This window comes from Mirounga leonina, unplaced genomic scaffold (genome assembly GCF_011800145.1).
Source record: "Mirounga leonina isolate KUSES-001 unplaced genomic scaffold, KU_Mleo_1.0 Mir_353, whole genome shotgun sequence".
Taxonomy (NCBI): Eukaryota; Metazoa; Chordata; class Mammalia; order Carnivora; family Phocidae; genus Mirounga; species Mirounga leonina.
This window is the reverse complement of record NW_023270699.1, coordinates 3,482,438-3,509,115: the sequence shown is the minus strand read 5'-3', so window position 1 is coordinate 3,509,115 and position 26,678 is coordinate 3,482,438. Positions and strand designations below refer to the sequence as shown.

The following is a 26,678-nucleotide window of genomic DNA, read 5'->3' as shown; positions in this document are numbered from 1 at the left end:
AGAACTGGCCCAAGGGAAAAAGAAGTTGAGAGGCCTGGGGCCATCTCACTTGCCCGAGGAGGAGGCCCAGCAAGTGTCCTGTGGCTGAAACCCTGGGGCCCCCCGGAGGCTGGCAGGTTTCCTTTCTGCATGGAGAACGCTTCTCAAAAGCCAAAGGGGACATTTGCATGGCTCAGTCGGTTAAGTGTCCGACTCTTGATTTCGGCTCAGGTCATGATCTCAGGGTTCTGGGATAGAGCTCCACATAGCATCTGGCTGGGCATTCAGTGGGGAGTCTGCTTAGAATTCTCTCTCCCTCTGCCCCACCCCCCTTACCTCCCCACCCCCCACCCCCGCACACACTCCCAAAAAAAAAAAAAAAAAAAGGCAGAGAAGTGGTGTATTCTACACAACTCAGTGAACAGAAAAGGATAGCAGAGTGTTCTAGAAACAGAACAGGCTGCAGGGGAAACCGTGAGGCCTGGCAGGGGAGGAGGAAACCTTCTCCAGACTGGGCTGAGGGAGATGTTGGGCCGGGCAGGCTGTGTGCCCAGACCCACTGTCCCTACAGACCTCTGGGCATTTACAATGAGGCCTTGGATTGCTTTTAGCCATAAGCATTGTTTTTCTTGTTGTTTTGTTTTGTTTTTTATAACCAGGGGCAGCCTCCTTCCTGGAATTTCATCTGCAAAATGTGTTTTCTGCTTCACTTTGCTCTTCCTGGGAGGTTCAGTTCTGGGACCTGGGCGCCTGGGCCCAGTTAGGATGCTCTGTGTCTACTGTGGGTGCCTGTAGGAATATAATCGGGCCCTTCTGGGGGCTGCCCAAGGTCAGAATGGGCCCTAAGTGAGAGTGGGATTCAGAGAACAATTGTTCTGGGATGTAACAGGAACTGTCTGTGAGGGCACCAGCGAGGTGCCATGGACGCAGGTGGCTGGAGCCAGACTGGGCTTCTCCAGTCTAAGCGTCTGAGCTTCGTGTCATGCACATACAGGTGTGACTAAAGAAGGCTCAGTAGAGCCTATCCGTGGGCCCCTTTTGACTCAGAAGAATGCTAGTTTTAAGATTCTGACCGTTGAGAAGGGGCAGTGCGAATAAAAGCAAGTAGACCAAGGCACACCCTCTTTAGCGCTGGGCCTTCCAGGGGGCGCGTCGCTTTACTGCTTGTGGGTCAGACCCACCTTGAGGACTAAGGGCCCAGGGGGAGCTCCGTTGGCCAGTGGAGAACAAGCCAGTAATTGACCGGGAGCCCGCCGCAGGTGCAAGGACACGAGCCGGCCGCCAAAATCCCGAGCTGGGCCCGGGGGGTGGGGGGCGGCCTGGGGGCCCCTGCAGCCGGCGGGCGGGCAACGCCGCTCGCGTGCCCCCCCCCACCCCGGGGCTGTTTGGGACCCTGGGCGCGCCCCGGGGCCGGGGGAGGCTCGGGGGAGGGCGGGGAGGAGCGGAGGAGGGGGATGAGCCGGAGGGGGAGGGCCGAGCGGCCAGCCGCCGCCCCGGCCCCGGCGCCCCGCCGGCCGCAGGAAAGTGACAGGGGCGGCGGGGCCGGCGGGGCCACCGCGCGCCGCCCCAGGAAGTCGCGAGCAGGAAGCGCCCGCGGCGGCCGGCTCGGGCCTCGGCGCAGGTGAGGCGCGGGGACAGGGACGGGGCGGGGAGAGCGACGCGGGGACGCTCCGCCCCGCCTGCACCCGCCGGGCCGCCGGCCCCGAGCTTTGCGGCCGCGCAGCACCTGCGGCGGCGGGGCGGGTCCCTGCGCTCCGGCCTTTGTGCCGGGCCTGGGCCTGGGCGGGGGAGGCTCGGCTCCTGCCTTGCCTCGGGAGGGGCCGGAGGGCGCGGGGACCCCGGGCGAGTGGAGTCAGGGGCGAGCTGAGCGGTCCTGCGAGCGCGCCTCCCCACCCGGCCCGGCCGCGGTGACAGCGGGGTCCGGGGAGCCCGCGGGAGGAGCCCCGCGCATTGGCCGCCGCGCGCCGGGGACGTGGGCGTGCCGCCGAGTCCGCCTTCCCCGGGGACCGGCCGCCGGGGAGGAGCCGGCGCTGAAAGCCGTCCGGGAGGCTCGGGGCGCCGGCGCTCTGGGCCTCTGGGCTGTTTGTTGCTCAGGTGGCTCCCCGGAGCTCGTGAGCCTCCGGGCCAACACGAGTGACAGCATCCTTGTGGGTCGATCGGAAAGCGCCCCACCTGCCGACCTCCAACCATCGGGCTCTTTCTTCCTCTTTCCCCCACCCTCCGGCGCTCCCCGCCCTAGCAGCCTCCCGGCCGCTCCTGGTGACCCGGTGACCCGCGGGACCGTCCGGATTTGCATTTGAACGGAGGACACCGGAAAGCTCCTTTTCCCAGCCCCCAGGTTTGCATTTCTAAAGGTGGAATTCCAAAGCCTGCCTCTCCTTCCGTCTCCTGGGGCTGGGAGCTGGCAGCTGGCTGCCGGGAAGGTGCCTCCCGCCTTAGGACCAGAAATTGTGGGAAGTTGTTTGACTTGGTACCTGTGTTAGATTTTCTCCCGGGCTCCTTCCTTGGTCTCCCTGTAGGTCAAGACTCCAGACCTTAAGTGTCTCACCATGTAGTCTTGGACCCCCATCTGCAGGTTCTATTTTGTGCATCCCCTTTGGCGTTCAGTGTGTTGGTGGGGGAGAGGACAGTGGTGCAGATCGAGGAGTCCTTTTTGTGTTTAAACCACAGGAAAGAGATAGTGGCCACTGTCAGTAATGTTTAATATGGAATAGAGCCTTTAAAGTACAAACCTTGGAAAGTGTTTTCTCTCAAAAGGAGGTTGTATTCATTCTCTCCCTACCCCATTCTCTCCTCTGTCTTTCCAGGAAAAAGAAATAACTTTCTGGGACATGCACCTCCCAGCCAACTTTGCCTTAAGATAAGATCCACTTTAGAAACTCTGTCCTTAAGTAGATCATTTAAAATCTGCACAGGGCTGCTGAGATGATTTACAGCAGCGTTCCATTCTGGGAAGACCCTTTCAGTGTTACTCGTGCCAAGACTTTCTTTCAGTCTTACTCTTGTTGGAAGAGTGCAGGGAGCTGCTCTGGGTGGCGGGTCACCCACGGGCGGCCCGAGGGCGCGGCTTGGGAGTGTGTGTTTGTCTCGGGTCATTCCTCTTCTCGTTGCCTGGCTGGGGCTCTTTCAGAAGATGGGTATGAAAACGTGCCTGTTACGATTTTGACTGAGCTGCTCTGGGAGGAGGGAGGGAGCCGAAGTCCCTGTCTGATGGTAGAATGACACTGGATGGTGTGACTTCTCTCCTGGATCGGTGAGTCCCAGAAGCCCCTATAAAGAGCGACTAGGGAAAAAAGTATGCTGTTTATGTAATTGGGCTGTACACCCAACACAGGGTGGCAAGCAGGTGCCCCGCCTCGTTCCCCTGTGCTCTCCGGAGGACACGGGACAAGCCGGAGGAAGAGAGGGAGGGTGGGGCTGAGAGAATGTTGACCTGAATTTGCCCAGTGTCTGGCTCACCGGGCAAGCTGCCTGTTCTCGTCGGGAGGGAGTGCCGTGCCTCACGGCGGACCTCACAGGGCTTGGCGGGCTCTCCATGCGATTCAGTCGGTGCTTCTCGGGGGTCACTGCCCGGGTTCTGGAGGAAGGAGCCTCATTAAATTGAGCTCTTAACATCCCACGTGTAAAATCACTACCTTTACGCAGCTTAACTGCACTTCTCTGAGAATTATAGCACTTGCTTTCACCCATTTCACAGGAGAAGCCCCTGCAATTGTTTTAAAAAAGAAATTGAGATTGTCTTCCCTGCTGATTTCCAGGGCCTTCTGGATTTTTTTGTTAAATTACAGGTTTTACCAGAATTGAGGTTGGTTGGTTGATTGATTCAGATGGCAATAGAATATTCCTAGACAAGCCACACCTAGTGGACAGAGGAAGAAAGTGGACTCCGACCACCCATTTTCAGACACCGAAAAACTTAAATCAAATCCTTTACTCTGAAGTCACCGTCACAGAATTGTTTCTCCAAGTATATGGAGACCCAAACAGGACCCCACTCATTTTGAGCGGAGTTTTAGTAAAATATTCTTTAAATCTAGATTTTGAGCAGAAACATCTTTGAAACATTTGCGGGGATTGGTTTAACACATCTCTGGAGCCCTTGCTCTGTGCTGAGTTTGAACCTAAGTCACGGGAATGGGGCAGCCACCTGCAGCCCGGGCTCCCTCTCTAGCTGCTATTTACAGAGCTGCTTCTACCCACAGGCCCTGGTGCTAAGGGCTTTCCATGGATGATCTCCTTTCCTCTTCCTAAGAACCCTAAAATGTAGGTGCCTGAGGTCAGCTGCGGCAGTTGCGGGGGAGCGGGGGGCAGCAGGCTGGCTGGCTGGCCGAAGCAAAGGTCTAGTTCTGGCTGGGGCGCACACGCCTCCCTGAGAGAGATGGAGGGGTCAGGGTCAGGGGTCCTGGGATGAAACGCCCCAAGGATTTTGACTTTTTTGCTAAAAGCATGCAGGGAGATCCTTGAAGAGGGCGCAGTGTGTGGAGGGGGGAGGGCTGGAATGAAGGGGGGGTGTGCCCAGGCTCTTAGGAATTTAGCTGGAGTCTTCCAACAGAGCTATTTGCTTTGCTTGTCTGCAACCCCAAAGAAGTTCTTTGAAGACATTAAATAAATTTCAGCAGCTTTAAATTGAGATGAATGTTTACTCAAAAGTAGCTTTTTTTAAAAAAACATCATATAACCGGTAAATTTTCAGTAAGTGTTAAGACAGCACGAGCCATGCTCCTGCATGCACCGGGTCCCGTGTTATCTAATACATTGGTCCAAAAGATTCCATGTTGCCAAGCACAGAGGATAGACTTGAGGTTGGCTTTGGGACAGGAGACCAGGCCTCCCTGCCCATTCCTTCCTGTCTTGCCCTGACTTCGGAATGGGGTCATTTTCCATGACCTCTGAGTGACCACAGGAGATGAGGTATCAAGAGGCAGAAACACAGTCAGGTACCTTCCCACAGCGGGAGGTGCATTTCAATTCAGTTGCAAGGCCACAGTGAAATGATTGGTTTGCTGACCTGCCATCTTGCCCAGGCCTGTGTGCCTCTCTGTTAGTGTGGTTCAGCGTGGCCTGGTCCACAGCAGGTGGAGTCGAGAGTGTCCCGTTCCCTGGCATGCTCTGGTAATTGAGCACATGGTGTAACCACTGGGCACATTACTGGTTTCACATGAATATTAATATTAGTTCCGGAGAGTATTGTGGTTAAGAGTGAATGGGATGATCTGTAGATGTCTCCCAGATGGAGAGGGACTCTGGGTCTCTATTCATCACCAGAACACCATGTGAAATTCATGTCTGTGATTGCTGAGCAAGCCATCCCCGAGGGTACACACTCTACCTCCACCCAGTAGCTCTCATGGGGGGCAGTTCCCTGTTGAGCTGGAACCCCGCTTTGATCTGGGTTGGCTGACATGTATACCGCATGTTACTTCTGCCAGGGACTCCCACAGTGTTCCTGTTGGGACACCCGACTTTTCCATTCCTCATTCTCCTTGTAGAGAGCCGAGCCTCTGCCCGAAGGAAGAGGGCACGCAAGACCCAGCAGGACACCTCGACGCACCTTCCAGTCTGTGGAGCTGCAGGGGCCAGAGAGAAATACTTGGAGCCAGGGTTGATCACCTATGCATGAAACATCTCCTCTTGTGACCAGAGCTCCGTGGTCCGTGCGGTGTAAATGGCTCCACTCCCCCCCGGCATTCGCTTCATCATCTCATTCTCCCGGGATCAGTGGTGAGTGTTGGCTCGTCCATCGTGTGGCCTGGTGCTGCGTGGACGTGTGGGCCCTCGCGCGCCCGATGTCATTATATAACATGCACGCGGATGCCTGGCCTCCCTGTGTGACTGTTGAATGGCTTATCAGTAGTGGCAGCTGTGACCGGGAACGTTGCTAAGTTGTCCTCTGTCTTTGGTCTTTAGTAGTTTCTATAATAATCACAGTGTCCCCAGAAAAACGACCACTGGCTACTGGCAGGATTATAAAATGTCTGTGGGGGAGATAAGTATATGAACCCTGAGCCCAGTGAGTGGCTTAGCTGGGGCAGAACTTGCTGAGAGAAAATGAAATCTAAACAAGTTAGATGCAGACCAGAACACTGCTTCCTGTTCTGAGAGCAGCCTCACCTTGCATGCTCTGACAGCCCTTCTCATCGTGGGTTCAGAACTCCCACCCTCCTTAGAGGAAGAAGAGGGCGAGGGCAGGGTCTAGAACCAGCTTCTCCATCCTCGAACCCACCCTCCTAAAAGTTCCTCTTCCCTGTTGATCTCTATTGGGAAGGAATAAGTTTTCCTCTATCCTCTTAGACTCTTCCCTTAGGGGCATGCAAATTAAACTACAAAAAAACAGATGTGATCACGTATGTAGGGGAGGTTGCTGTCACACCCTTATTTGCTTCTCAGGCCCCTGCTGGTTGGTGGGCACCCACAGGGCCTCAGGTGTGACCTCAGACCTCTGCCTCCCTTCCAGAGCAGTGCCCTTGTCATTTCAGGTCTACCAGTAACCTGGCCACAAGCTTTAGACATTTATCTTTCCATCTAGTGGGTGTTGACCTTCAGTTTCCTTGTCTGTTTTGTAACTTTATTTTGATACAATTTTCAAAATCACAGAAGAAAATTGTAAGAATATCACAAAGAACTCCCTGGAATTCCTGTATGTCACAAATCCTTTCTTTCTTTCTTTCTTTCTTTGGTTGAGGCACTGGTGGGGCAGGGCGTCTCACACTTTAGTAAACATGTGTCTCACACTTTAGTAAACATGTGCATCCCCCGCCCAGAACTTGTTAAAATACAAATGCTTACTCAGGAGGTCTGGGGTGGGGCCTGAGAGTCTGCATTTCCCAGGGCGTGTGGTGCCCTGAATCCACAGACCACACTCTGGGTAGCAAGGATATAGAGTATATGTTCCATCTCTGTCTCAGACTTGCTCTTTGACCTTTACTTTCTAGATCCCAGCTTCCTTCCCTGTTGGCTTTAACATTCCTTTGAAGGGCTTTATATCTTTTTCCTAGCAGGCCTTGCCCTTCCTAACAACATCTTGATTTCCTTTGGGGACCTGACTTCCCTCCTTTTTGTGCAGTTGTGGGACTGATGCAGGCTGGCTGGGTGGAGGTGACCCAGAGGAGGGCCCCACGGGACCAGCCAAGAAGGCCCTCGGCTTCATGCAGGGTAGAAATCAGACATGAATTGAGAGGAAGTAAGAACAGAGTCTGTTAAAGATACCGAGAGAGTGTGGATCCAGACAGAGCGCTTGGGAGACTCAGAAAGGAAAGAAGAGTAAGTCTCATATTTGCCTGGGGCCTGAGGTTTTTATTGATGATGGTCTGGCGCCCACATTTCCTCAGTGATCCAGGAACAAAGACGAGTGTTCAGCTGTCCTTCAAAAGTCACTTATGCCCTGGAGCCAGGGGTCTTGGTGAGTCTGTGGTCTTGAAAAAGTTCGTGACGACTCTGCCCAGTCACTCCTTAGATGTTATCTGTTGTGCTGGAAGACTCCAAAGAAATCATTAACTCCTTGACATTTACAAGGAGGACATAGTTACAAGGAGGACATAGACATGTAAGGCGGGGATGTAGGTCCTCGCAAAAATAGATGCAGCAAAAAGAGTGAGAAAAACAGTTTTTTTATGGGGTTCCTTTAGTTTCCCTATCTCATAGGCGGGTAAGTCTCAGGACTTTGGGGTTCATTATGGCGGCCATCAGTGGCTCTGGAGGCCCTGTTACCATGACCTTTCTCCTTAGCCCACATCCCCCAGGAAGCAGACTAGGACCCTGGGTGGGCTACGGGTCTCTCTCCTGGGATGTTGAGTCTTGAGTAGAGTAAACCTAGGGTAGAGGGACTATTGAATGCAGCTAGTCCAGCTGGGGGCCAGGGCTCAGCTAGCAGACACACCTTCACATTCTGCCTCATTTGTTTCTCCCTCCACCCTCTGTGTGTGTGCGTGCTGTGTGTGAATACACAGCACGCACGCACACACACACACACACACACACACACACACTTTTTTTCTGAATCATTTGAGACTCAGTTATGGGCATTAGGCCCTTTTATTTTTAAATAGGTTAGTGTATTTCCTATGAATAAGACATTCTCCTGTAACTGTGCCTGAAGGTCAGAATCAAGAAATATAACCTGATGTAATACCATGATCTAATCCACAGTCCATATCCAGAAGTTATATCAGATGTCACCTAATGTCTTGTCCAGTGCCCCCTGATCCAGGACCCCATCCAGAATCACATGTTGCCTTCAGTTGTCCTGTGACTTTAATCTCCTTTAATCCAAAACTGCCTCTTGGCCTTCCTTTGTCCTTCATGACCTTGACATTTTTTAAGAGTACCAGCCATTTATTTTGTAGACTGCCCCTTGTTTTGGGTGTCTAGTTAGTATTTCCTCTTGATTAGATTCAGTTAACGCTCTTTTGTCAGGAACACCACAGAAGGGAGGTAACTTCTCACTGCTGGGTGAAGGAGCTACGAATGTGGGTGCAGGAGGGGCCTGAATGGGTCAGGTGTGTTAGCTTGGAAGTGCTGGAGAAATAGATACATATGGTTCTGCTCGTGAGTTTGATGTGTGTGTGTGCTGTGTGTTGCGTTTGATGTGTGTGTTATATGCTGTCTGTGTGTAGGTTGTGTATGTTGCATGTGGGTCACGTGCCCTACCCCCTGCCGCTCAGAGGCCGTGGGAACAGCAACACTCAGTGGCGGTGAGCACCACGCTGCCGGATCTTGGTCTCTATGTGCCGTCTCCCATGGAGGGAGCCGGGCTTCCTTGGAGACTGGGCCGATGTCAGGGCTGGGGCAGCAGGCAAAGTAAGATGAGCCGGGAATATTTGGTACCAGAAAGTGAGGAGGTGCTTGAAAATGAAGGGGCTCTCGCTGGCTAGGTCTGGAGTGACTTGGGATTTAAAGCAAATGATAGTAGTGATGGATTAGCCCGTTGAATAAAATACCTCGTGAGCGCGCGCTGCTGTAAATAAGTGTGTGCACAAGGGGGAGAAAGGAAGCCCTCCCCCCCCCCCATGGATCCCTGCTGCTGAGTAGAGCCACAGGGCCCGCCTGGCCCGCCTCCGTCCCGTGACCATCAGGAGCACACACACTGTGGGGGAGACTGGAGGACAGGATAGCCGTGTCGGCTCCACGTATGTCCCCACAGACTGCCTATTAATTACATAGGGGAAAAAGTGTCGCTTCCCTGAGGGGCGGACAGGGGCAGAGAGCCCCTTAAACAGGTGGTCAGTGCCAACCTCACCGACATCCTGTCTCTGCTTTAGGATGCTCCGGAAAGGACTCACATCATAGCTGTTGTGTGGTTTCCTTGTTCCCAAATTAAGGATGTCTTTGGACTAATGTCTATGCCAGATCCTAGTGCCCAGTTACTCTCACCTAAAGCATTTGTTTCTCCTCATTTGCATATGACTCCAATAAATAACACCCCAGCGAGGAAACAGATACTCTGCCCTGCATCGCTCAGGTTGAAGCAGGTTGCTGTTCATCTGGGGGCACGTGCGATGTTGAAGAACATGTCTAAGGAGACCCTGCGGGTGCACACCTATCCTGGGCTGGCATTGCCCAGACGCGCTTTTGTCTTGCTAGGAACTTCGCGCTAAGCCCAGCGCTGGTCTTGTCGTGCTTGTAGATGCGACCAAGGCTACCGCCAGACATAACCACAGAGTAAGCGGCGTGCCGAGGAGTGAAAGGGTTCAGTAGCTCACCTGTAATTGTACATGTTTAATGTTTCCAAGCCTAAATGTGACACCGAACAAAAATACAAGTGTCGGCTTGCATTCGTGTCCTGAGGCTGCTGTAACAGCTGCCCACACGATAGAGATGGAAGTTAGAGACCCAGGCATCGGCGGGACTGCGTGTCTCTGCAGGCTCCAGAGAAGGATCCCTCCTGCCTCTTCCAGCTTCTGGGGTGGCTGGCGGTCCTTGGCCTTCCTTATCTTGGCTCTGCCTCTGCAGTCCCTTGGCCGTCTTCCCTGTCTGTCCCTGCATCTTCATACGGCCTTTATAGGGACGTCAGTCATTGGATTTAGGATCTCATGTGATCTGAGGTCATACATGGGTTCAGTATGGCCTCATCTTAACTAATTACATCCACAGGACTCAATTTCCAAATAAGGTCACGTTCTGAGGTTTTTGGATGGACTTGAATTTGGGGGGCACAGGGTTCAACCCAGCGCAAAATGGATAATAGAAAACAATTATCATCCACAATCCTGCTTCGTAAAGGATATAGGAAGACAGAAAATGAGGATAGAATTAATTACAAAGTGGGAAAAAGAGTCAGGAAGGTTGTGTAGGACTTTGGTCCCATGACCCCAGGTAATCCCACAGAAGTAAAATGTCTGCTCAGTCTCCAGGACAGGTATATATTGACACGGCTGCTGTGGTCAGCCTTCTGGGAGGGAACAGTCAGCCTGGGCTGCTGGCTCTTCTCACCGCATCCCCCCCTCCCAAGATCCCATGTAAGCAAGATGAGGAAAGGAAGGGAGGAAGGACAGATTTGGAAATAGGGGAACTAGAGTTGGCCCTGATACCGGCTAAATAGATAGGGTTTTCCTGTTTAGGAGCTGTAGGTTCTGTCTCCAGGAAAATTCCAGTTTGCTGTGTAGGTTCACCCATTGCCCTGACTGCGGGATAGCTTCTCCCAGAGAGCCCTGCCAACCTGTAGGCAGTTACCCGCCCCAAAGAGGCTGATTCATCAAGGAAAGTTCAGTTTAGTCTGGAACCCATGTACTGCCCCCTCTGTGGCCCCTTTACTCATGAGGCGTCCCCCAGCGAGGGACAGTCAGGGGAACCTCCTTCATCCCACCGGGCCCTGCACTGGTGAGAGCTACATGTAGAGCTGCCCGTTAGGGAAGGAGGCAGCAGCCTGGGGAATGAACGTGGAGGCCCAGGGAAGGAGGACGGCAGCCCAGAGGTGGAGGCTGGAGGTCCAGGTGGGCCACTAAGTCCCGATAACCTAGACAGACTTTACCATCTAGGAATGTACATGTATCAGGGCCCCTGGGGCTCTTCAGACATGATCTGGACACACAGAGGAGCTCTTTATTTCTGGGCTTATTTGTTCTATTTAATAAATATATTAATGCATTCAATAAGGGTGAACTATTTGTACATAGAATATTCTATTTATGTCTGGTTTGAGACTAGAGAGCATGAACCAAGGCCCATTGAAGTTGAGCCACTCTCTCAAAATCCTTAGCTGGGTGACGATGAAATTCACATTCTCCTGTTGATAATACACCTGTGAAGAGGTGTCCTGTAGCATCCTCGAGGGCTCCAGACTCTTCCCTGAGACTCTGATCTGGGAGGTGCTGGGGCTGACTCAGTCCCAGAACGTTGTTCATGCTCCTTGTGGAGATTGCAGAAGGGAACCCTGTGCCCAGGTGGGGTCAGCTCAGGGTCCCCGCAGAGCTGGAGCCCTGCCTTGTGCCCTTCTGCCACCCATACCTCCGCCGTGGGTGACTGTCCCCTCAGGCAGGCACTCTCTCTGAAAGTCACTGGCCTTCTTAGGCCAGAAACAGGCAGGTTCTTTGGGGCTAAGGGCTGTGCCTCCTGAAACGAGGGGCCGGCCTTGCCTTCCTGGGTGTGGGGGGGCCCTGCTCTCCTCTCTTGCTACTCTTCCCGATGACCTCTTTTCTTCCCCAAGAAGTACTTTTCTAGAGAGTGGTTCAAACTTTGAGGCTGGAATGAACCTTTCTCTTCTTGCCCAAGTATCTTCTTTTCTCTAGTCTCTGATTCATTTCAGTCTTACTCTTGGGCTGCTTTTCGCATAAACCAAGAAGAGCAGCAGGGCCTTAGGCCAGGCTTTCTTATGTCATCAGCCTTGTTCATAGCGTGTCTGCATCACTGACTTTCTCATGGAGGTCAGTGAGATATTTATATTCCTGCCTTGCATTTATCTTTTGAAAAAGTTGCACAGAAGCTAAAGGTAAAAAATAGATAGGACCTTAAATGCCCAGGATACAGGCTTACAAGAAATTTGTAGTTAATTCTCTTACAAACCAGTTAATGGTTTCTTTCTGTTTACTTTGTGAACTCTGTTCACTTCTGTGTCCCAAATTTCTCTTTGATTGTGGTTATTTTTTTTTTAAGAATATTTAAACAGTTTCAGTTGCACAAAGCAAAAGTGGCAAAATTTTTAAATGTAGTATTATGGTGATGTTGAAAATAGGATAAATAATTGATATAGGACTGAGTGAATAATACATAACCTAAGACAATTTAAAGTACAGTTATAATGTATTATTTGTTTGTTTGTTTGTTTATTTATTTTAATCATAATAAGTGCACTCCTCCTTAATCCCCATCACCTAGTTCACCCATCCGCCTGCCTACTTTCCCTCTGGTAACCATCAGTGTGTTCTCTAGAGTTATGAGTCAGTTTCTTGGTTTGTGTCTCTCTCTCTCTTTTTCTCTTTTTTCCCCTTTGCTCATCTGTTTTGTTTCTTAAATTCCACATATGAGTGAGATCATATAGTATTTGTCTTTCTTTGACTTTTTTCACTTAGCATAGTACTCTGTAGATCCATCCATGTCATTGCAAATGGCAAGATTTCATTCTTTTTTAGGGCTAAGTAATATTCCATTACACACACACACACACACACGCACCACTTCTTTATCCATTCATCTCTCTGTGGATACTTGGGCTGCTTCCATTATCTTGGCTACTGTAGATAATGCTGCTATAAATGTAGGGATGCATGTATCCCTTTGAATTTGTGTTTTTGTATTTTTTGTGTAAATACCCAGTAGTGCCAATGCTGGGTGGTAGGGTAGTTTTATTTTTAACTTTTTGAGGAACCTTCATACTGTTTTCCAGAGTGGCTGCACCCAGTTTGCATTCCCACCAACAGTGTAGGAAGGTTCCCCTTTCTCCGCATCCTCGCCAACATCTATCATTTCCTGACTTATTCATTTTAAACATTCTGACAGGTATGAGGTGGTATCTCATTGTAGTTTTGATTTGCATTTCCCTGATGATGAGTGATGTTGAGCATCTTCCCGCGTGTCTGTTGGCCATCTGTAGGTCTTCTTTGGAGAAATGTCTGTTCATGTCTTCTGCCTATTTTTAAATTGGATTGTTTATTGTTTGGTGTTGAGTTGTATAAGTTCTTCATGTATTTTGGATACTAACCCTTTATCAGGTATGTCATTTGCAAATATCTTCTCCCATTCAGTAGGTTGTCTTTTAGTTTTATTGATTGTTTCCATGGCTGTGCAGAAGCTTTTTATCTTGATGAAGTCCCAATAGTTTATTTTTGCTTTTATTTCCCTTGTCTCAGGAGACATATCTAGAAGGATGTTGCTATGGTCGATGTCAGAGAAAGTACTGCATGTGCTCTCTTCAAGGATTTTTATCTCTTCAGACCAATATTTCTCATGAATATAGATGTGAAAGTCCTCAACAAAATATTAGCAAACCAAGTCCAACAATATATCAGAAAAATCATGTATCACAATCAGGTGGGATTTATTCCTGGGATGTAAGGGTGGCTCAATATTCAAAACAATCAACATGATACGTAATATCAATAAGAGAAAATATACAAACCTTATGATCATTTCAGTAGACGCAGAAAAAGCATATGACAAAGTACAACACCCATTCATAATAAAAACCCTCAACAAAGTAGGTCTAGAGGGAACATACCTCAACATAATAAAGGCCTTATATGAAAAACCCACAGCAAACATCATACTCAATGAGGAAAAACTGAGAGCTTTTCCCCTAAGGTCAGGAACAAGACAAGGATGTCCATTCTTACCACTGTTACTCTACATAGTACTGGAATTCTTAGCCTCAGCAATCAGATAACAAAAAGAAATAAGAGGCATCCAAATTGGTAAGGAAGAAGTAAAGCTCTCTCTATTTGCAGATGACATGATACTCTGTATAGAAAACCTGAAAAGACTCTACCAAAAAAACTGCTAGAATTGATACATGAATTCAGTAAAGTCGCAGGGTACAAAATTAACAGTCAGAAATCTGTTGCATTTCTATACAATAATAATGAAGCAGCAGGAAGTGAAATTAAGGAAACAATCCCATTTACAATTGTACCAAAACCAATAAAATATCTAGGAATAAACTTAACCAAAGAGGTGAAAGACCTATACTCTGAAAACTATAAAACCCTGGTAAAAGAAATTGAAGATGACACAAAGAATGGAAAGACATTCCATGCTCATGGATTGGAAGAACAAATATTGTTAAAATGGCCACACTACCCAAAGCAATCTATAGATTCAATGCAGTCCCTATCAAAATACCAACAACGTTTTTCACAGAACTAGAACAAACAATCCTAAAATGTGTGTGGAACCACAAAACCCCCCAAATAGCCAGAGCAGTCTTGAAAAAGAAAAACAAAACTGGAGGTATCACAATCCAAGATTTCAAGATACACTACAAAAGCTGCAGTAATCAGAACAGTATGGTGCCGGCACAAAATAGACACATAGATCAATGGAACAGAATAGAGAACCCAGAAATGGACCCACAACTCTATGGTCATCTAATCTTCAACAAAGGAGGCAAGAATATGCAACAGGAAAAAGACAGTCTCTTCAACAGATGGTGTTGGGAAAACCGGACAGCCACATGCAAAAGAATAAAACTGGACCGCTTTCTTACACCATACACAAAAATAAACTCAAAATGGACGAAAGACCTAAATGTGAGACCTGACACCATAAAAATCCTGGAAGAGGGCACAAGCAGTAAATTCTCTGGACATTGGCCCTGGCAACATTTTCTGGATATGTCTCCAGAGGCAAGGGAAATGTAACGTATTCTTACTGCATCTTATATTATTTTATGTCATCCCCTACCTCTGTTTTGTGTTTCAGGTACAGAGCCTTCATTTTTATTTTGACATTTTTGCTGTATGCAAGTTTCCACTTATCCCGAAAGCCTATCAGCATAGTTAAGGTAAGAAATCATAAAAAGCACCCCATTTCATATCCTGCCTGTAATTTCTATGAGGAACTGGTAGTTACTTTAGGAGCCATTTTGGGAGTGGGGGAAGGGGTGGGGGGAGGGCAGTGAGATAAATGGAGAAACAAGATGGTTTAGAAGCAAGTTATTGTGCTTTGATTGTTAGTTTCTCTTTTCTGAAACGAAAATCTTTGACATGCTTTTAGGTTTATCATTTTAGAGGTGATATACTTTCAGTTATATTAATTGACAGCTGCAGAATTCTAAAGCTTAATTAAGTATTTATTCTGTGAATTTTCCCTCTGAATATATCCAGTTTTAAATTGTTCCCGGAAGTGCCTCTCTTATCATTGTGCTCTGATTCTGAGTCTGGCTGTGGTGGTGGCTCTCTATTATTCTTAGAACCCCGAGCTTCTGTTTGAGTGATGGGTGAGCAGGAAGTTGCTCAGCAGACATTTAACTACACTTGGAGAGAAGAAGATTAAAGTAGACAATCCTACCTAATAGCCAGTTATAACTGGGGAAGAAGCAGTATAATTTTCTTACCCTCATAGGAATGACATCATTTTGCCTATAAACTCTTAACAGGCTTTTGATTCTCGATTGTAGAAGGAACAAGGAAATTGTCCGGTGCCAAAGAGTGCTTACTTAAAGCCCAATTGCCTCCTCCCTCGCCTAGGCGTGGGCAGGGACACGGATCCAGCACTGTAATTCTGACCACTGCGGCCACGCTTCCTCCATTCCCACTGAGTGGTTGAGTGCTGGCCTCGGTCTTCCAGCCAATGGGAGAGGCAATGCCAAGCAAGGCCGTTGCTTCTATGGACAGTTTTGTATTCCCCATTCTCCAGTAATGCCCAGTGGACGTTAAGTAGCATCCATCTATGCAAAGGATCCTACAATTCCTCCTTGACCTTAAGCCTTCCATGCCCTTCATGGAGGAGACTGTTGGAGAGGTCCCAGTGAGCGCCATGGGGCTAAAGGAGGAGTGGTTGGGAACCTGCTGGGGTTTCAGCTTGGGATCAAGCTTGGATGGGAGAGGTGGACGCCTGGAGTAGCAGATGGAGGATGGGCCCTCACCATGAAGCCCCAGCCTCGTGGGCAGAGGCTCTGCTGGGCCACAGGCAGTGTGGGGAAGGCGGGATCTTTGCGGCAGGCAGGACAGGACACTTGGATTGGATGCTATATCTCGAGGGCCTTGTGTAGCCAGGAACGGACGTAGCAGTGCTATAGGGCACCCTCCCAGCTTTCCTGTTGGGAGCTTGGGGCTTACTGGGGCAGTGTCACGATGAAGCAGGGTCCCATCGGCTCTTCTGGAAGCATTCTCTCAGTCACAGGGCTTGCTGAAGCCCGTGGTGCGGCACAGTGCACCTGCTCATTTAACGGAGTCCTCACAGCGGCCGGGGACTCAGGCGTGCCGTCCCCTCCTGCAGGGCAGTGCGAGCTCCAGTGAACTGGGCAGGGTCTCTGCTCTCAAGCTCTATGCCACGGGGTCTGCAGGGCATTGAATTACCCGAGTGTATCCGCAGCCCCACAGCCGATCTTCTTCCACACACAGATCTTCAGACTTAGTACCTTAGTTGTGCTTGGACATGGATTGGCCTCACGTGGGGTCTCCTGAGATAGATAAGGATGTCCCACTACACACGCTAACTTAAACTTTGTAACGCCTTCCAAGGCTTTTACATGCTTTTAGCGCATCTTATTTATAAAACTAGAACTAGGGGTGGATCTGGTGACCCAAGGAGTAGTTTGAATTATCTGTAGCCTGTATTTCCTAACATGAGATAAGCAAAACAAAATGAAAATATTTGTGCTTACCTGGAATTGATCAACAGTGGTTGTGAATTATAAAATGGTTCACGTTCTTTAATGACATTTGAAGAGTGGCATGACAAATGTCATTTCAGTGTGGCCAAAAGAAACAAAGGTGGTAGCGATGGACACGGTCCAGGAGCCGGGGGGGGGGCGCAGGTGCACCTCCTCCTTTCCATGTGCCCCCACGGGATCAGTGACCCCCGACTGGTCTGAGTGTGAGTGCCCAGCCCTCTCTGCACACACGCAGCCTGGAAGGAGGGAGCTGTGAAGCGCTCAGTGGCAGATGGAAGACAGCTGGGAAAGCTGGTGGGGCACACCCTGACTTTGGGTGGGAAGCTTGCTCTCCGGGAAGGCCAGTGTCCCGGGATGAACGCTGCAACAGAAGGCAGCTCCCATGGAATGTCTCGGCAGTGAACAAACTCATCCAAGAATTTGTGCAGAAAAATGTCCAAGGGAAGTGTGGAAAAGATAGCATTTTTAAGCCACCGTAATCAAATTTTTATGGTATGGCATGAGAACAGACCAAGAGGTCAGTGGAAGAGAATGGATGGTGGGAAAAGTGTAGCTTATTTAGCAAATGGCATGAGCACAGCTGGCTATTCATCTAGAAGAATAAAGTTGAATCCCTATTTTATAAAAATAGATGGATGGATTAAAGATTTAAGTGTGGTGAATAAGTAAAAATCCAAGAACAAAATTATGTCCATCTGAGGGGTGGGTGTGAGGTTGGCAAACCTGAAGGAGGACGGCCAGAGAGGGTGGAGAGGTAGTTCACAGACAGGGAGCCGGAATCTTGCCAAACTGGATGAGGTGAAGGCTGGTGAAAGTAGCACTAGATCGCCTTACACCCACCGTCCAAACACCTGACAGCGCACCAGCCCGGGTCACGGCCAGAGGGCGGCAAGGGCAGCAAGGAGGGGAAGACAGCCGGGCAGATGGGAGTGCAGGGCTGCAGGCTCCCGGGGAGTATTCTGCGAACACCTGTATGCACCCTTCAGCCCTGCGACCCTGGCCCGTGAAAATGAAAGCGTCCACACTTAGGAGAATCTCCATAAGTGGCCTTCATTGGAACATTTGCAATTCAAAAAAAAAAGGAAAAAGGGAAAAAAAAAAACCCCGCATATTATGTGACCCTAATCAGCAGGTGGAAGTTTGAGTAAATTATGGTCAGTCCACATTCTGACATGTGCAACCACTTAGAATTAAGAGGGGCTCCTGGCTGGCTCAGTCAGAAGAGGGTGCCGCTCTCGATCCTTGGGGTCGTGAGTTCGAGCCCCATGTTGGGTGTAGAGATTCCTAAAAAAAAAAAAAAAAAAAAAAACCTTTAAAAAATAAATCAATAAGGAAATAAATAAGGAAACAATTTTTAAAAAATGAATTAGAGCCACACCCGTTGACACAGAAAGATTTCAGAAAGGGATATGTTGAGTAAGAGGAGTTAAGGTGTCCATAAGTCTGTACAGAAGGATTCCAGTTTTGAAAAATCAGCCATGAGCAGAAAGCTCCCCTCCCTCTCTGCGTACACCTGTCGGCGGGATGTGTTTGCCCACTATCCCGTGGCACCTGTGTTCCCTCAGAGCACCTGACCCCGCGCAGGTCCTGCTGTGGGGGCGGCTCGGCCAGCCTGGTCTCAGGCACTCCGGCTGCTCTCACAGAATCCCGTGGCCCCCGTGGCTTCTCGGCAGCGGAGATTTACTGCCCACAGTTCTGGGGGCTGGAAGGCCCGGGCCCGGGTGCCGGCGGGCTGGGGTTCTGGTCGAGTAGTCGCTCCGGTTCCAAGCTTACACAGCTGTCTTCCTGCATGTCCCTCTGTGTAGGTGCGTGCCTTGGAAGGGTCCTGCTGCCCGCTGGTCCCGTGAGGTTCCCTTTCGCTGCCCACTGGGGGGGTGGGGGCAGGGCTGGAGAGGGATCTGCCGGCGGGGGGGGACAGGCGCAAACACCCAGAGCCACCCCTGCCCGCCGCTCCCCCCAGCCCTGCATTGCTTGTGGCTCCGTGGCTGCTCACTGTGTCCCCCGTCCGCACGCAGTCCTCTCCCAGCCCCGCCCCTGCCTTCCAGTCCCCGTGGCCTTTGCTGTGTACTCTTGCTGTTCTTCCTCCGTGGGCCACACGGACAGTGGTAGACGACCTCGAGGATCGTGTACTCGGCACACCACGCGCCACGTAGTCTTCCGATTGCTCAGCTTTTATTTTTTTTTTTTATTATTATTTTTTTTAGAGAGCGAGTGAGAGAGAAACAGCATGAGAGGGGAGAGGGTCAGAGGGAGAAGCAGGCCCCCCGCTGAGCCGGGAGCCCGATATGGGACTCGATCCCAGAACCCTGGGATCATGACCTGAGCCGAAGGCAGACGCTTAACCATCTGAGCCACCCAGGCGCCCCGATTGCTCAGCTTTTAATGACGGCCTGCTGCCCCGTGTGATTAGTGCTTGTTGTCTGTTAGAGCACTCTGTAAACACTGCCAAAGGCGACTGCTTTTGTGAAAGTGAAGGACAGGTCCCGAGCGCTGCCATGCTGTCACGAGGTATGCGCCCATTCACCTGCTGAGCGTTTTTCTGATCGGTTCATCTTGGTCTAATTAATCCTTAATTTTACCTCAAACACCAGACTGGGGAGTAAAACTCGCTGAAATATGACATTATAGCGGTGTTGCTGAACTGCAGCGTGTGGTGACGCAAGCATCCCCAGGGCGCTGTACCAGAGCAGTATGGAGTCTTTCCTTGCTTCCGTGCAGCTTTCAGCGGCCCGGAGCGGTGGAGATTGCGCTTCCAGGGGGAGGGGGCGGGCTGTGAGTGGGGGACCCCCTGCCCATGGCCGCCAGTCACCACGGGGAGGAGCGGTCCGCCAGCAGCTTGTCACCGGGGTCCCAGCTCCGAGTCCCCTCACCGCGGGACAAACCAGAACAGAAACGCTTTTCTGCTTGTTTCTGAAACAATCTTTTCTATTTCTCACAACGGCTGCTCCCTGGGAATCTGACCTGATGGGAGAGGATGTGAAAACCGCGTTTGGAGCGGGGGTCGGCAACCTCCTCCCCACTTGCTTCCATGTAAGGCCCTGCACATGGGGGTCCCTCCCTCTCGGCAGGCAGCAACCCCCGCCCCCCCGCCCCAGCCTGCCTACAGCGTTCTTCGTGGGAGGTGAACGGGGAGGACAGTGAGGCGCAGGGTCTGGCCCAGGGAAAGGCTGACTTCTGCAGGCCAAGGGAAGGAACCAAGTATAGAATCAGGGGAATGGGGGAATGTGAGACTGCCCGCTGCATGCGGGAAGGAGGGGCTCGGCCTCAGTCTCCCAGTTCCCTGCCACATCCTGCTGGGTGAGCCCAGAGCACAGGCAGGGGGAGAGGGGGCTCTGAGTAATCCAAGGAGGACGAGAGGAAAGTTATTTAGCAAAGACTTAACTGAGTTCGTAAAGCGGAGCCTTTAGCTAATTTTTAGGCAATGTTTGAATTCTAGCAGAATGGCCAACGATGATGACAAAGCCACAGGACCACAGAGTGGCCGAGTCCTGTGTGCCATGCCAGGTCTCAGTGGCGTGTGTCCATGCAAAACCAGGAGGTGGCCAGCCCAGGCTGACCTCAGCCTTGGCGAGGGCGGCCGCTTGGAGGTGATCGGCCCCTTTGGTGACTCCCTTCTGAAGAAATGGGTGCCAGCAAAAGAAGGTTGTGGGCAGGACTCTGGCTGCCCCCGACCCGGTGCACCAAGGTGCAGCTCCTTGCCCGCTGCCCTGTGTCCTGACCTGGGGGGAATGCTCCTCCTGGGGCCAGCTTTCCTGGTGCCCCCCAGACCCCCTACCTCTCTCAGGTGGCAGCTCAGTAAAGTATGCCCCTTTAGGGCCCCTGCTCCCCCTAAGGGCCACCTCCCTGACCTTGAGGCTGCCTCCTTTCTGCCCTCCCATTGGAGGATTGCTTCCTCTGGGTCACTTGGAGTGAAAAACCCAGAAAACGCACAGCAGGTGGCAGGGAGCGCCTGGGGAGGGGAGGGTAGACATGGGCTGAGTGGCAGACTGGCAGATGCATGGAGGTTCCCCCATAACAAGATGGGCCCTGGCCATCGTGTGGCACTTTTCTGGAAGTGGGGTTCCCTCTTCCTCAGGAGCACCCTGCATCCCCTGTGCCCTGCACACGTCCCCTGTGACCGCTCGTCCAGCCCTTCCTGGCACCTCCAAGCCCCACTGCAACGGCCACCTTTCCTCACGGGGCGTCGTGTCCCGAGCACGGTGCTGACTCGTGGTGTTCAGCATCGCCAATCCCAGGAAGTGTTCTGTGGGTGAGGAGGGGCCGCCCCGTCTGCAGGCGGGCACACTGAGGCAGGGTGGGAGCGGCTTGCTCAGGCCCCCACACCCGTCAGCCAGAGAGCTCCTGAGCCTTACGCTTCCTTTCCACCTGAGCGCCTCTGCCCCTGGCCTGCCTGCTGGCGCCGTGGACAACTTGGTGGGCTGGTGGCCTTCTGCCCCAGCTGTCTTGTTGTTTTATTGACGTATGTTTTGCACACAGTAACATCCACAGATCTTAACTATCTAGCCTGGCAAATATTTACATGCCCGCCTGGGGAATCATCACTTAGGCTCAGGTCTGGCCCCCTTCCAGCTCCAGCTCCGGGATCCGTGTGCCCTGTCTCCCATGGTTACCCTCCCGCAGGTAACCAAATCCCCACCAGTGCCACCGAGGGTTCGGGGCCTGTTCTCCAGTGTCGCAAGTGGAGTCCTGCCGTTTGCACCGCGTCAGGCTTCCTCTGTTGTGAGATTTGTGCTCATGGTCGCGTGGACCTGCGGCTTGTTCTCGTGTTTCGCAGGGCAGTGTTTGGTTGTACACGTCTGGCACGATGGGTCCATTCTTCCACTGCGGACAGGGGCTGCCAGGACGGCAGCAGGCGCGTCCAGCCGTATGGCTGCTTTGGGGGCCCCGCGTAGGCCTGTGTTGGCTGTGTGTGTTCAGGGCTGGGCACGGCCAGGGGCCTGATGAGCCTCGGTCCCCGCGGGGACGCCGTGGGTCCTGCAGACAGGCCGCCCCCGTGGGGCCTCAGTCCCCCGTGGCGAGGTTGCCCGCGCGGGCTTTGGGCCGCGAGCCCGCGGAGCCTCCCTGAGTGCACTTTCTCCCTCTGGCCTCCGACGCCCGCGGACGTCCTAGGGCGAGCTGCACAGGTACTGCCCTATCCTGCACGAGGGGCAGGTCGGATTCAGCAGCTGGGGACAGAAAGCCAGTGGCTCCCCGCACCGCCAGCCAGCACACAATGAGACGGACTGCAGCTGGGCCCCATTCGGTGAGTTGTCCGCCCGTCCCCCCCGCCCCACGGGTGCGCTCGGGTCCGGGGTTCCGGCTCCTCCGTGGCTGGGCGGCGGGCATGGAGGGCACGGGCGCTGCCGGACCCCTGGCCTGGCCCGTCTGAGCCGCAGGAACCACCGTCTCGGGTGTGGCTGCCCCTCGGGGACAGCGGTCTCCCGTCAGCTGGTCCTCCCTCCTCCGCGACTGCGTGTAGGACACCTGCGTGCAGAGCCCCTGCCACCTGGCAGATTCTCATCCTGGGGGATCTGCGGAAGATCCCTTGCATTTCGTCTGTGTCGAAGCTGGAAGAGGATCTGCAGAGCATCAGCCGTGGGGGACGGCAGGGGGACCCCCAGAGGCGTGGGGCGGGGGCTGGCCTGGGGCTGGCCTGGGGCCGGCCTGGGGCCAAGTGAGCAGTGGGGATTTCCTCTAATCCAAATGTTTGTTTAGTGAGTATTTGAAAATGTGGCGACTTTCTTTGCCTTTGTCAAGAAGCCGCCAGATGTTCTGCCAGGTCTTCTGCGCTGGAAACGGCCCCATTCTCCGTCCGAGTGCACCGCCCAAGTGTACAGGGCTTGTGTGTGTGTTTTATCGTCCTGCCCCAGAACAGAAACGGTGTTGAGTGAAAAGTAAGCAGTACTCACCGTCTCCTGTTGATTTTCATCCCGTGTAGACCAGGACAACTACCAGCAGCTGCTCGGGGCCCTGGATTACTCGTTTCTGTGCGCCTACGCCATTGGCATGTACCTGAGGTAGGTCCATTAGGGTTCTCTGTCCCTTGCTGGTTCTTGTCCCTTTGGTGCAGAACATGTCTGCAGGTTGCTTCCCTTCCCGTCTCTTCTCAGAGGCGAGGGCAAAGTGAAAGCCAGCAGGCACGGGGTGCTCTGTTGGCCAAGGCACCGCAAAGCTGCCCATTTTAGATGTCCCAGGTATTGTGCTGATCAGGGCGGACCGCCCAGGGTTGGCGCTCAGGGCCCTGGGGTTTCAGGTGCACCGTGAACCCTGCCTTGATGTGGTCACCAGGGACAGGGTGCTGGTGGCTCCCGGGGATGCTCTGCAGAGTGCATCCTCCGCTCTGGTCTCTGGGGCTGCCATCTCTTCACACATCCCAGATCACCAGCGTCAGAGCTGTTTATGCTGGCTGCCCAGCTCGGCCCCACAGAGCGCCTCACCACCCTCCTTGTGCTTGGGGCATGGACCCCAGAGGCATGCTGCTGGGAATGAATCCCGACTCTAGCGCTGACTGACACAACTTTGGGCAAGTTACTGCCCCTCTGTGGGCCTCAGTTTCCCCTTTGTGAAATGGGGAGAACGGTAGTTAACCCTTAGGATCATGGTGAGGACTGAATGAGCTAATACATGTAGAATGCTCAGAACAGAGCCTGGCCCACGGAGCGTTCCCAGCATCTTTACATGTGGTCATTACCCCATTCTGAATTGACCTAGGAAGGTGGAAATGGTATGTGGGTAATAGGACATGTGATTGGCTGATTAAAAGCTGGCATTGTTCAGTCCAGCCAGGTTTTAAAAAAATGGTAGGGACTAAGGCCCTTAGCTCACGAGGCTTTTGTTCAGAGACCGAAAGATCCTCCAGAGCTTTGAGAATCTTGGGGATCCCTGTAAATAGTTAGCTTCCCTGATATCCACCCAGAGTGCGGCATCATCTAGACCTGCCCCCCATCCCCAGCTCAGGGCAGTTGGTGGTTGGTCGGTGCCCAGTCAGGCAGTTTCTGTTGATGCAGTGGATGTCCCTCCGCTTTATTGTTGTTGGCATGGCGCTGCTGAACTTGTTTGAGTGAACGAATGAATAAGGACGGATACGGGAGCCTGCTGCATGTGACGCAAAACAGAATACAGCCCAGCTGAGGCGAAGGCGATGTAAGCATTAGCCTTCGTAGGGCAGGAGTTGCAACCAGGCGGCTGGCCATATTCCATCCTGAGGTCAAATATCTATACTCCAAAGACTGCAGTCTTACCGGACACCAATAACCTATAGTATAAAAAGACCCAAAGGTTGGAATGTGTTTTTCTCAGTTACTAGAAAATGGTATTTACGTGTGGTTCTCACCTGGGAGTGATCAATGTTCCCCTAGGCAACACTGAGCAGGATCTGGAAGCGTGGTTGGTTGTCACAACAGGAGAAAGGGGTGCTTCCGGCGTCTAGTGGGCAGAGAGCAGGGCTGCTAAGCTTGCTCCAGCACAGGACAGCCCCTCACCACAGAGAATGACCCCGTGCAATATATCAAGAGTGTTGAGGTTAAGAAGGCTTTAAATAGGGTGGTTTTATTGTTGCTTATTGGTAATTTGTCACGCAACCCGCTAATGAGGGTTATTACAAAATTCTGTCTAATGTAGAATCTGGAGCAGACTCGTGATTGTAACGAGGGCATGCACTGCTTCTCTGCGTGGCCTTTTAGTGACATCAGGGCACATGGCTGGTGAAATGAACTGTATGTTAGGTAAATCGTCTACAGTGGGCGCCTTCATTAGCATAGGCCCTTCCCAGCAGGTGCGGCATGGCCCTTAGTCCTAGTCCCTGTATCAGTTGGATGTAATATGGAATGGCGTCCATTCCATTAGGCCTTTTCTTTAAAAACTTTGGAGTAGAGACTAAATTTGGTCCCAATATTGTATAGCAAGACTGAGAAATTTGCCAGCCCTGGCCGATGGCACTAGCTCTGTCCTGTGATGTCAGGCAGGTCAGCCGGCCCCTCTGGGACACGTTTTCTCTTCTCTGAAGCCAGCAAGTTGAAATAGATCACTTGTTTAGCTCTAGAATGCTCTTGAGTTTGTTGGTGATCAGTTTCTACCCAACTTAAAATTTGACCTGAATGTTGTTCCTAATTTTAAATTACTTCCCCTGCTTTAGTCATTTGCATGGTGCTAGGTAGATCATCCCTCTTTGGGGTCTTGAAAAGGAAAAGTTTCCTGATGTATTGGTTCTTGAGATGAAGGGCAGAATTTTGGAGATAGTTCCCTAAGTATTGCTCACAGGCATTACGTTTCTTACTTATTTTACTCCCGGAATGGTTACGTGGAAGGAAAGAAGATCCATAGTTTTGAATCCCTTGTAATTATTCTGGGGTTTGTTCACTTAATACGTGACAATGACAAGTGGCTCTACAGTGGCATTTCTCCCCGGGCCGTCAGGCATCTACTTCCCGTGGCATGAGGTGCTTTATTGAGCAGACAGCCGTGGACCAGGCCCTTCACCCGCTTCAATCTCATTTGAGCACCCAGTCAGCTCTGGGAAGGAATTGTCCCATGAGGCCAGCTCATTATCGAGTGACGTTGCTGGGAAAGGAGCATAGCAGCCCTAGCCCCCTGTGTCAGACCCCACGTAAAGAAAATCTGTCTTCAAACTGGTTCACGGTGGTGGCGGGAGGAGGGCAGCTGATGGCAGAGCCCATCCGGCCTGGTGTGTGAGCGCAGGTGACCCACAGCTCCGGGCTGAGAGCCTTCCCGAGGCCGCAAGTGAGCCCTTTTCATGACACACGTCTACAGTCTGAACATCAGCATTTTTAAATACTGTGCACATTTACTGGACGTTGTTTATATAAAAGCAGGATTAACTAGCCAAACAAGTTTTTGCTGTTTTGTTTTGTTTTTAAGATTTTATTTATCCATTCCAGAGAGAGAGCGCCGGAGGGGTGGGGGGGTGGGGATCAAGCAGACTCCCTGCTGAGCCCGGAGCCTGATACAGGCCTCCATCTTAGGACCCTGAGATCATGACCTGAGCCAAAACCAAGAGTCAGATGCTTACCCGACGGAGTCCCCAGGCATTCTGAGATTTTGGTGGTTTTAATTGGCAGCCGTCATATGCAGTCACAGTGTTTGAGGTTTAGGACTTGACAGTGGTTCTTACTAGAAATAAAGTCTTAAAAGACGTTGCCGATGGCCAGTTTCTGGTTAAAGCGCTGCACTGGAGACAGTTGTGATGAAATCTTCCTGAAAACCGTAGTGCATTCGAGTTCTGAAATCTCCGAGAACAGCATGGAAACATCCGGAAAGATCACGGGCCCTCCACATCATGGGTGTGTCTGTCTTCTCATTCTCGTGTTTGCTTCTTTTTCCTCTGTCCTCAGCGGCATCATAGGGGAGCGCCTGCCCATTCGGTATTACCTCACATTTGGGATGCTAGCCAGCGGCGCTTTTACCGCCCTCTTCGGGTTCGGGTATTTCTACAATATCCACAGTTTTGGATTCTACGTGGTAACTCAGGTAAGGGCTGGGTCCGTGGCTGCGCACGGCCGGGGTGTCCGTGACGAATCGGACTGGACGTTTGTGCCTCGAGTCCCCACCTGCCGCAACAGAAAGCTTCAAGCTGGGGCCGCTCTGTGTCCTTTCTGCCGGCGGGGTCGGCGCTGGTGTGGGAAGCCCCCTCCTCTTTGCTCCGTCCTTGCAGCCGCTGGGAGGCCTCCTCAGTCCCAGGAGTCGTCTCTTAAAGAACCCCAGTCCCACCCCCATCAGCACCCCAGCAGGGGGACGGAAGCAGGAAGCCTGTGAGCCCTTCCACCTTCGTGTGGAAGACTTAGGGATGTTGTGTCCTGTGATGCCCTTGACCTCACGTCGGAGGGACGCGAGGTGTGGCAGGGGTAGGAGGAGCGGAGGGCTCCGGAGTTGCTGGCAGGAGGACGGGGCTGCAGGTGGTCCGCGGGGAGGAAAGGAGAGAGCCTCACGGTGCTCCGAGGGG

The 26,678-nt window shown here is 51.9% G+C and overlaps 1 protein-coding gene across 4 annotated transcripts in view; it reads left to right on the top strand.

Moving 5' to 3' along the window:
* The first annotated feature begins 1,485 nt into the window (after window positions 1-1,485).
* SLC37A1 (solute carrier family 37 member 1) overlaps window positions 1,486-26,678 on the top strand; it is a 62,706-nt gene continuing 37,513 nt past the window's right edge. For 2 of the 4 annotated variants that reach the window (XM_035030113.1, XM_035030112.1), the window contains exons 1-4: window positions 19,038-19,771; window positions 21,851-21,983; window positions 22,659-22,737; window positions 26,071-26,206. In XM_035030113.1, the coding sequence (XP_034886004.1) occupies window positions 19,433-19,771; window positions 21,851-21,983; window positions 22,659-22,737; window positions 26,071-26,206 (687 nt within the window). In that variant the 5' untranslated portion in view covers window positions 19,038-19,432. Of the gene's footprint in view, window positions 1,601-2,221; window positions 2,318-5,468; window positions 5,701-14,826; window positions 14,909-19,037; window positions 19,772-21,850; window positions 21,984-22,658; window positions 22,738-26,070; window positions 26,207-26,678 lie in introns of those variants that run through there. The other 2 variants (XM_035030114.1, XM_035030115.1) reach the window with 2 other exon arrangements.